This window comes from Euprymna scolopes, chromosome 1 (assembly GCF_053919585.1).
Source record: "Euprymna scolopes isolate OS-2025 chromosome 1, ASM5391958v1, whole genome shotgun sequence".
Taxonomy (NCBI): Eukaryota; Metazoa; Mollusca; class Cephalopoda; order Sepiida; family Sepiolidae; genus Euprymna; species Euprymna scolopes.
The window spans coordinates 54,986,816-54,997,567 of NC_136482.1; the positions used below are offsets into that span (position 1 = coordinate 54,986,816).

The 10,752-nt window shown below is 29.8% G+C and overlaps 1 protein-coding gene across 1 annotated transcript; it reads left to right on the forward strand.

Moving 5' to 3' along the window:
• Positions 1-2,821: 2,821 nt before the first annotated feature.
• LOC145297298 (uncharacterized) lies at positions 2,822-9,866 on the forward strand. The gene is made up of 5 exons (XM_080143336.1): positions 2,822-2,901; positions 4,128-4,180; positions 6,532-6,570; positions 7,478-8,276; positions 9,745-9,866. The coding sequence occupies exons 2-4, from the start codon at positions 4,150-4,152 to the stop codon at positions 8,236-8,238; spliced, it is 831 nt and encodes a 276-aa protein (XP_079999462.1). The 5' UTR covers positions 2,822-2,901; positions 4,128-4,149; the 3' UTR covers positions 8,239-8,276; positions 9,745-9,866.
• Positions 9,867-10,752: the final 886 nt, after the last annotated feature.

Consider the following 10,752-nt stretch of genomic DNA (forward strand, 5'->3'; position numbering starts at 1 on the left):
TATATAATATAATTTTTTCTCTCTTTTTCTTTGCTATGATGTCGAGTGGAAGAATGTTCAATGAATTAAGTTCACGTGATATTAGCTGCGGGGTTTTTATGTAGTCGGAGAGAACGCCTGGTCGCGCCTGGTCGCGCGGTTTGAAAATGTGGTAATATATATATATATATATATATATATATATATATATATATATATATATATATATATATATATATATATATATATATATATACAAAGGAGTTTATCTCCGTATTATATTTCTTAAAAAATAAACACTCGTTTATTTTATAAAAATTTCGCGTTGCAGTTATTTGGCTTCAAATGTGTTCAATACGTATCTTATTTTGGTTTCAAATTTCACTCAACGCTTCTAATGGATATAAACAAAAAACTACTCTATGTTATTTTATATTATTTTATGAATTATTTTCCTCTTTTCAAAATGAATAATGTAGAAAGAATCTTGATATATTTTTCTGAAATATATGTCAGTGTTTCATTTACCTTTACATTTTTTGTCATTAATTTCACTATTCTTATGCATCCTCATATCTTTCAACTCAAATTACTAAAATACTTTTGACTGAAGATAACTAAGATATCCGAATATATTTATCTCTTATTAAAGTAAACGTAGTTCTCCGCCTGCGGTCATTCTTGCGAGTCGCCAGTGGCAGAATAGCTTGGTGAAAGACAATGATATGACCGTGGATAGACGGAACTGCGGGTCAACGGCGCACAACCACCGGTAAACGTCACGTGGCATGCTATCATCTTCAATATATGGATTCAAAAAGCACTGAACATATTTTTATAAGAATTTTACCATAACTAGAAGTTATATGAAATATAATAAGCTATGTTTGATATGTTTTCTCAGGGAAGCAACGGAGCAACACTTAAAAATAAATGTATCTACTAATTACAAAACTTACTTGGTGTAAAAGGGATTATTTTAATAGATCATTTAAGAGAAGCAAATCCACTATTTGAAAAAATACATACACATAAAAATGACACTTTACAAAGTGACACTTCAGTTTGTTTTTACATTATTATAAAAGGACTACTTCATAGTGGAATCACTTGGTCATCGAGTATGTACATTTAGACATATGTGTAAATGTATCTGTAATATAATACATCAAGTTCTGGCGTCAATAATTATTGGCAAACTGTTTCATTCTAAATAAAGCAGACTGTTATTTAGAGAGATTTACGGAAATTGTATGAGATCATTAACTTATCAACAACGGGTATCAGCTTATAAGCAGAACCTTGTCAAGTACACAGGGACAATCATCAACATTTTTTTTAGGAAATCTTTCACGAGTTTGAAAAAGATTAATCTTCTACATAGTTCAAAACTGCACTTTTCGGTGCAGTGTAGTAGAGATTAATTATAAATGCTTAATAAAAAGTATACATCCGTCATTCTTTCCATCTCAACAAGTCGCTATTGATCTGAATTTTTATGAAGAATTAAAATATGTTGACACACATTTACAGCCATGGGACAAAGAACCGAAAAAATAGTAATAAAAATCTGCAAGTAGGGTTGTGCACTCTACCGTTTGTCACTAAACTCATAACTAAAACGCCAAATACGTTGAAGCTTTGTTTTTACAATGTTATTCTCTTGTATATTATTTAATTGGAATTCATTATTGAGACGAGTATTATTAATTTACTTATTGCAGACTATTATCCTCATCTTTCTTAGTTGCTGTTTTACGACGTTTCAGCCAACTATTCCTCTGGCCATCTTCAGGTGGTAACAGCGGCGGGATGGAGACTTACTTGGCCAAAACGTGGTGAGACGACAACAACTATGGATGGCAGTAATTGCTGAGAATGCAGTTAGGAGATTCGCAGTTCCTCTCCCGTCGCTGTTACCACCTGACGAAGGCCAGAGAAATAGTTGGTCGAAACGTCGTGAAACAACAACTAAGAAAAATGAGGATTAATAGTCCGCAATAAATAAGTTATTCTATTATTTAGAAATTGCCAACATATCTATATTGGAAATGTTAGTATTATCAATTATTGCAGGGAGAGTACAGTGGCTTGACCACACTCATCGCCAGTTTTAAACACACCTGATTCATGATATTACTGTGCTAGCGCAAAATAGAATAGAGAAAATCAACTAAAGACATAAATTGCGATGGGTAAGATTGACATAAGATTGTAGACGGTTCGCGAATGTTCGGCGTTTTGAAATGTAATTGGAACAAACTGAATCGATAGTTTTGAACGAGGATTAGTCGACTTGAGAAATTACACTGTAAATTCACTTACAATCGACTTAGTTAATCTTACACATACCCATGTTCAGACTCATCTTCTCAATCTTTCCGTGGTGCTTTTGGACGACAAACATTGTACGTGATTAGATGTATACCCCATTGATAGTGAAAGTACCGATAGTTCTAGTTTTGTGTTTAATTATTTTCCCAAAATAGCCCGTATAAATACAACGATTATTCTTTCGTTAATGTGTCGTAGCCTCATTAACCAGATAAAATCCCTATTATTAAGCACTTGCCTTACTGACACCTTGAGAGTTTTTTCTTCTTGTTTTATTCTTTTCTCCTTCTTATACTTAAATAATGTCAATGGCGTTGGTGTCGTGCGAATAGATATTTAAATTTATTTAAAATATAAGGGATTTTGTGTCAATTGACAAAATAATTTATATTAAACAATTAAATGAAGATTCACAATGTTATTTCTCACGACCTGTAGTTATTCCAGTTCATAATCTCCACCGCAAAAGATTTATTTTCAGAGCAGTTCTTCCAGAATTGGCTGATTTGTTTGCTATAAAAGCCAGCTCGCAAATCTTCCTATCGTAGTCTCTGCTTTGCTCAACCTTTGAGTGACTATCCATTTCCGGTGAGTCTTCGCATTTTCTATCATTTATTTTTTTTGTATCAAATTGTTTAAATCTACTCTAATTTGCAGTATCAAAACTTTAGTAGAAAATATTTTTCAATCAGAAAAATATATCTATTTCTCAGAGATTATGTAGATATATAATTAAAGGTATAATTAATAAATACTATTCAATCTACAATTGCAAGTGGGTTTGACAATTCTTAATTTTATCATACATAATTTTTTAACAAATTTTAGATCAAAATTTAGTATGTAGAATTAAAATACATTGAAGTATTAGAAGAATTTCCGTCGCTTATTAATTCCTGAATGTTTCAGAGCAACGCTAGTGCAAACTGAAACTATCGTATTCGTTAGGAAAAAATAGAAAATATGGTATTCATAGTTTTATAATGTTAAGATATTTTTGTTACCTAATACTCTATTGCATGCTATTGTCTAAGTTCCTTATTATACTGGTTGTCCCATCTAAATTGCATTTTTAAATAAATTCTTATCATGCTTCATATAAATGTTATTGCGTTATTTTACAATTGTTTAACGTCATATTATGATTACATTTAATGCGTCAACTGTTACTACGACTCAAACAATTAGTGAAAGCAAACTATCATATGATGTAGAATAATTATTTCATTTTATAAAAAAGATCATAAAGTAGAACTAGAACCATCTGTACGCATCGATAAAATAGGCACAATGTTTTCCGAGTCAATTTTCAACACATTAGGTATAATTACAATATTGAGTCTGTTCACAGTAACAGACGTTAAAAATATTACAGTTTTCAAATCCAAATTTGTGAATATGTATATTTACGCGTTTTACTAATCATACTAGATTTTATCATTATCTAAAATAATAAATGCTCATTTTTTTATTCTTGGTTTTAGGGGGTTTAATCAATAATAAAGTGATACTACACCCGTTGTGGTATTACGCCTGACTTATGCGCTGTGTATTTCTCGTTGTGCGTGTCATTATATAAAGATCCATGAGTTTAATGATGTGTAATAATTTGTTACTCGGACATCGTAATTAAATGAGGAATTTAATGAGATCAGATTAAACATATATCTCATCTAGGTAAATGATGTATGTAATTTTAAAATTACATGTTTTCTTGTGTGAATTTGTTGTAGAATTTGTTTATTTAAAAAGTCTAACCGGATTCGTGTTTTACAATTTTAAGATAAACGTTTTATTTATTTATTGTTTCATAGAGTTCCAATCAACCAATAAAACATGTCAGCGAAAGTCATTACCCTTTTGGCAGGTAAGTACCTCATTATTTACATTTTTATTTGTTTGTAGAATATAGCAACTGCAAGCGTACAAACACTTATAATATTAGGACGGTTATGATCAAAATATGAATAATATTAATACGACTAAAATGACTATCACAAACCTAAACTCTCTCCTTGTGGAATGCTTAATAGTGGGTCTACCTTCCAACTGACCACAATATAGTCGTCTAAAAGTCCAATGTAAACAAGTTCTTGCCCAACTCTCCCCTTAAATTATCAAATTCTATCCAATTTACACCACTACAGATCACTACGCTGTTGTCTCACTGACAACTCATTAAGCCGTATCCTCGAGTGGTGTTCATGCCGTGATAAGCGACGATTTCTTTTGTTAAAATATAACCGATGATACTTTTTTGACAAAGAAAACTCATCCTCTTTATTCGAAAAAGCACTTCAATAAACATCCGAACAATTTCATTTCATCTATCGCAATGAATAGATAATTCTTAATAAATGCTTATTATATTGAAAAGTGATTCTTAAAAAATATATTTAAATATATTCTTGAAATAAGCCAGTTTATTATCATAAATGTATTATTATAAATAGTGTTATTATTATTATTATTATTAGTAGTAGTAGTAGTAGTAGTAGTAGGTATAGAGTAATAATTATTGTTTTTCATCTCTTTCGACATAATAGTGAATTGATTAAATTTAAATATTGAATTACTTATTTTTAATCTTACTCTTATCGGTGTCAGTGTCTCTTTACTCCAGAAACAAATTTAAATAAGCATTAATATTACTGCTACTTTATTCGTTCTCTGGGTAACCTGATCAGTGTTTAGTTAGTAGTAATATTTCGATAACAAAAGGAATGGTTGAATACCAGAATAAATGTGACTGAAGCGGATTTGCTATTTAAATATAATATATTCATATGAAAATATGTATCAGGAATGTTTTTTTTACTCACATTCAAACAAAGCATATCACCACTTGACCGCAAGGAGGTTCTATTTGGAACCATGCCAAGGAAAGTTTAACAAGAGGTTGTTTTAGATTTAAACTTGTGCATATCAGTACAGTAAAGCTGCTAGCATGAAGGAAATTCCAGTCAAGCTATTCGAGGGAATAAACTATTAGAATAGAAAGCTTTCTGGAATCTAAGGACCTCAACAGGTAAGGGGTGAGATTTTATTACTAAGCCGGTTTGTCAGGGATATGTACGTTGAGGGGACATAAGTACAACGAGTTCATCAGAGTACATTCCAGTAAAATATTTGTAAAACAGGCACAGAGATGCAACATTGCGACGATGGGACAGGGGTTGGAGCTTAGTTTACAAAGTTAAACCTATTTAATTGAAAACTACTTTTTGTACCCTATCCAAGAGGGATAGTGGTAGATGTACTAGCCATAATGTAAGGAAAATACTTCATGCATGGTGAATGGTGGCCTAATGGAGGTACAAGATACTCTCATGTGTGAGTAGTCTCTTAGCCCGATAGAGGGAAACCGCAATGTCCTCAATATATTTGTTTATATTACCCGTGAATGTTAAGCCGAAGAGTTTGAAGGAAGAATTCTCATTATGTCCATTATCCCTTTTTTCTTCTTAAAATTAAGTCCCTCGCTTTGTACACAATAATGCATTTCATTATTCATGCCTGGGAACAATCGTACGATTTATTTAGATTATTATTATTATTATTATTATTATTATTATTATTATTATTATTATTATTATTATTATTATTATTATTATTATTATTATTATTATTATTATTATTATTATTATTATTATTATTATTATTATTATTATTATTATTATTATTATTATTATTATTATTATTATTATTATTATTATTATTATTATTATTATTATTATTATTATTATTATTATTATTATTATTATTATTATTATTATTATTATTATTATTATTATTATTATTATTATTATTATTATTATTATTATTATTATTATTATTATTATTATTATTATTATTATTATTATTATTATTATTATTATTATTATTATTATTATTATTATTATTATTATTATTATTATTATTATTATTATTGTTATTATTGTTATTATTATTATTATTATTATTATTATTATTATTATTATTATTATTATTATTATTATTATTATTATTATTATTATTATTATTATTATTATTATTATTATTATTATTATTATTATTATTATTATTATTATTATTATTATTATTATTATAGTTTGATTCTCGTAAGTCTCCTTTTAAATATAAATTAAATCTTAAACATATATAAACACACATCAATAAATGATACGAGTAAAGCAATGTGATAATATATTTTAATTACTATTTTCTTGTCTCTTTCAGTGATTGCTTTCAGCAACTACGTATCTGCCGTTCTTCCAGGTAAGCATCATCACTGTTTTATCTATCTGTATAAATGAAGACATTTTAACAATGATAAACTTGCAATGTGACTTGTGCGTATTTTTCCAATGTTATTTTGATGCAAATAAATCGATCATAAAATAAGTCTTAACTTAGTCAATTTTTTATCGAGTATATGTTAAGTGTTTATATTTGATTATCACTGCTTAAGTAATTAACTATTATTCCGTGCACACAATGAGTGTTTTCTTATAAATATATTCAGCTAAAATCATTAGACAATAACCACATATGATTTTTGCTAAACATTCGAATTGGTTACCGTGTTATGTGTTCATATTTTTACGCAAATCATGTATCAACTGCAGATTTTTTAAATGAAGACAATTATTTGTACTTGTTTATTGTAGAAACACAGCTTTAATTTTACATAATCTCCAGAAATAGTGACTGACGTTTCAATGTTATCCTAAACTCAATGCAAAATAAATATATGCTCAAATACAGAAAATAAATACATTCCGAATATGTTCAATACCGAGAATTCTTTTTTAATAAATTCAACAAAAAGCATTACATAACGTTCCAATACTATTTGAAAAACAAATTTGATTTAGTCACTGCATGTGTGTCTACTTTTACGCAGATCGCGTACTAAATGCTATCTTTTTCAACGTTGAAAATGTTTATCTTTTGTTCATAACTTTTATTGGGCGAATAAAAGTCATTAAATACTAAATTTAATTTAATTTTCAAATAAAAGTTTAAATGTTGAGAATTGCATTTGTATAAAATTAATCACTTCTAAAATTTACGATAAGTTACCGATTTATTTCTTAAGTATTTGTTCTTACATCGATTGTTTTAAATCAAATTTGGGGAGAAAATATTTCAACTTTACAATGTAAATATTTCTTCTTCACAGCCGCTACAACCGTCAAACAGACAACGCATCACAGATCATATGGATATGGTGGTTTGGGATACCCAGTTGGATATGGACTTGGCGCCACTTCTGTAAGCACACTCCATCACCCAGTCGGATATGCTGGATTTGGTCTTGGACTTTACGGTGCAGGATATCCAGCAGCAACTTATACCCACACAACTCATCATGCTCCATACGCATATGGTGGTCTCTATGGTGGATATGGACTCGGTCTTTATGGTTATCCTGCCGCCGCCGCCGCCGCTACTGTAAGCACAGTCCATCACCCAGTTGGATATGCTGGCTTGGGTTATGGTTTGTATGGTGCGGGTTTCCATTACCCAGCAGCAACTTCTTATAGCCACACCACTCACCATGCTCCATACGCATACGGTGGTCTTTATGGTGGATATGGACTCGGCGTCTATGGTTATCCTGCTGCCGCTTCTACTGTAAGCACAGTCCATCACCCAGTTGGGTATGCTGGTTTGGGTTATGGTTTGTATGGTGCGGGATATCACTACCCAGCAGCTACTGCCTTTAGTCATACAACTCACCATGCTCCATACGGATACGGTGTATATGGTGGATATGGACTCGGCGCCTTCGGCTATCCTGCTGCAACCTCTGTAAGCACAGTGCACCACCCAGTTGGATATGCTGGATTCGGTCTCGCAGGTTATGGTTTCGGGTACCCAGCAGCTACATCTTACAGTCATACCTTGCATCATCCAGTTGGAGCCTTCGGATATTATTGAACATGATTTACAGATAGATATTCTTCAACATCAAATCTGTAAGTAACAAATATGTATATTACTTACAAAATATTTCTAATACAATTTTTAAATATATGCAAAACTTTTCATAAATTTCACAAAATGTTTTCAGAGAGCTGTTCGTTATGAAATCGAGGATCCTATCAATAATAATGTTAATATAATAAATGAATACGACTATATTACTACGAGTAAAGCAATAATATACCACTATTACTATCTAGACTATCTAAAGTATCTCTAATGATTATAATAATAAGTAACTAAATCTTATACAATTCTATTCTCCATATACTGTATATTGCTGCTGTGTATCTGATGAACGCATATGCCGCAATATTATTGTATCATAATTTTACAACGTGAAACATATTCATCTAAATGATCTAGATGTAATTTCAAAATAAATCTGACTAAATGTGTGTGAGATATTTCAATTCTGTAGACATCTGGCGCTAACGCAACCTCCACAATATTATAGTGCTATCTTTGGATAAGAAAGATGCTACTAGCAATGACTGAGAAAACAAAAAAATAAAATATACATGATTTAAATTACATTTTTTCATTGCAGCGTGGTCGAGCAGGCAATTACAATATTTAAAATGTAGAGAAGATTAAAATATATGAACGGAGATAAACTTGCCTTAGTGTATAATAATAATAATAATAATAATAATAATAATAATAATAATAATAATAATAATAATAATATGCATTATACATAGTGCATACCTTTTCAATAATGCTTATAAAGAACAACCTATAAGAAATGGCACGGAACACAAATATAGATAATATTTAATTCGTCAATGTTTTTAGATTTTAAGATTACCGAATTGTATTTATCGCATATATATATATATATATATATATATATATATATATATATATATATATATATACATACATACTAAGCTTGTATTTGTACAATTATATATATATATATATATATATATATATATATATATATATATATATATATATTTAGACACGTCTGATTGAACACAAGAGAGTTATTCCTTTTTCCGATCTTTCTGGATATCTTTTCTATTTGCCGAGCGGTCTTTTTAATTTCGGCAGGCTGCTTATATAAAATGACGCCCAAAAGTTGTTGTTCGGCCATATTTTCCTCAAGCGTTTTCTATCGGTACATTCGATTATCGTCAGGAGCAATTGTTGTTGTTTTCTTTTCCTTTTCTTTCAGAGAAAAAATTGGTCCGAACAACAACCTTTGGGCGCCATTCTATATAATATGCCTGCCGAAATTAAAAAAAACTCTTGGCAAATATAAAAAATACCCAGAACGATCGGAAAAATGATTAACTTTGTCGTGTTCAGTCAGACGTCTAAATAATGACTTGCTGCCAACATATACAAATACACACACACATACACACACACACATATATATATATATACATGCTAAGCTTGTATTTGTACAATTAATTAACTAATATATCTTTATATTTCGCTTCTTTTCAGATGATTTTCATCCAATTGTTTACATCCTCGATTTATTGAATACGACGGAAACGAATGGAAGTACAAATCTCGATTTTCATTGTAAATTATGAAGATTATGAAATAAAGTGTGGCTTTATATACAGATGTCTTGTTAGATTTATTTGTCGAATACTAATTTATTAATATTTATTTGTCTAGTAATAATTTATTAATTTTTATTTGTTTTATACTAATTTATGAATATTTACACATTTTAATTAGATTGAGGTAGCATAAATATTGAATTTCAACCGATAAATATGAATGATTGCTTAAAGATGCTTGGTTTTTTAGTCAGTTGATCCAAATTATTTTTAAAAAGACTTAAGAAGTTTCTAGGTTTTACAAGAACATTGCTGATTGGCTTCAATGAGAGTAATTATTATTTAAACTACGAGTTATTCAATAGCAGTCATAGTGCATATCTATGGCAGCTGTTATGTCTGCTCCCATGTTTACTTTCTGGACTATTAATTGTTGTGCATTATTTAACAGGTCAACATGAATGTGAGCTTCTGATCTTACTTTGATCCCAGGTTAAATACTGTGTTAGACCTTAGGTCCGATTGTTGGTCTCCTGATTTAATATAAATACATTCGAAACACACTGGTTAAAAAGTTGTTTGAATCGAAAAAACATTGTTGCAATATTTTACTTTTGACCCTTATACCATGTATTATTTTACACTTAACATGAAAATTCTAGTGTGCATGATCATATGTCATTATCATCGAAATCATCATCGTCGTCGTCGTCATCGTCATCATCGCGAAAATCTTCTTTCTATTTTCTCATTCGGTGAAATGTTTACATTTTATTTATTTAGCCAAGCGTAAACATGATATATACTCTATAGCGCATTTTAAAGAATTTCATTTTTTTCTAAAAAATAAAATCTTTTCTCTCACTTCTCTACCAAACCATTACAAGGAGGTATTTCAACGAGAAAGTCTGCATCCAACATTCCCTAATGTTCACCGGTTTTT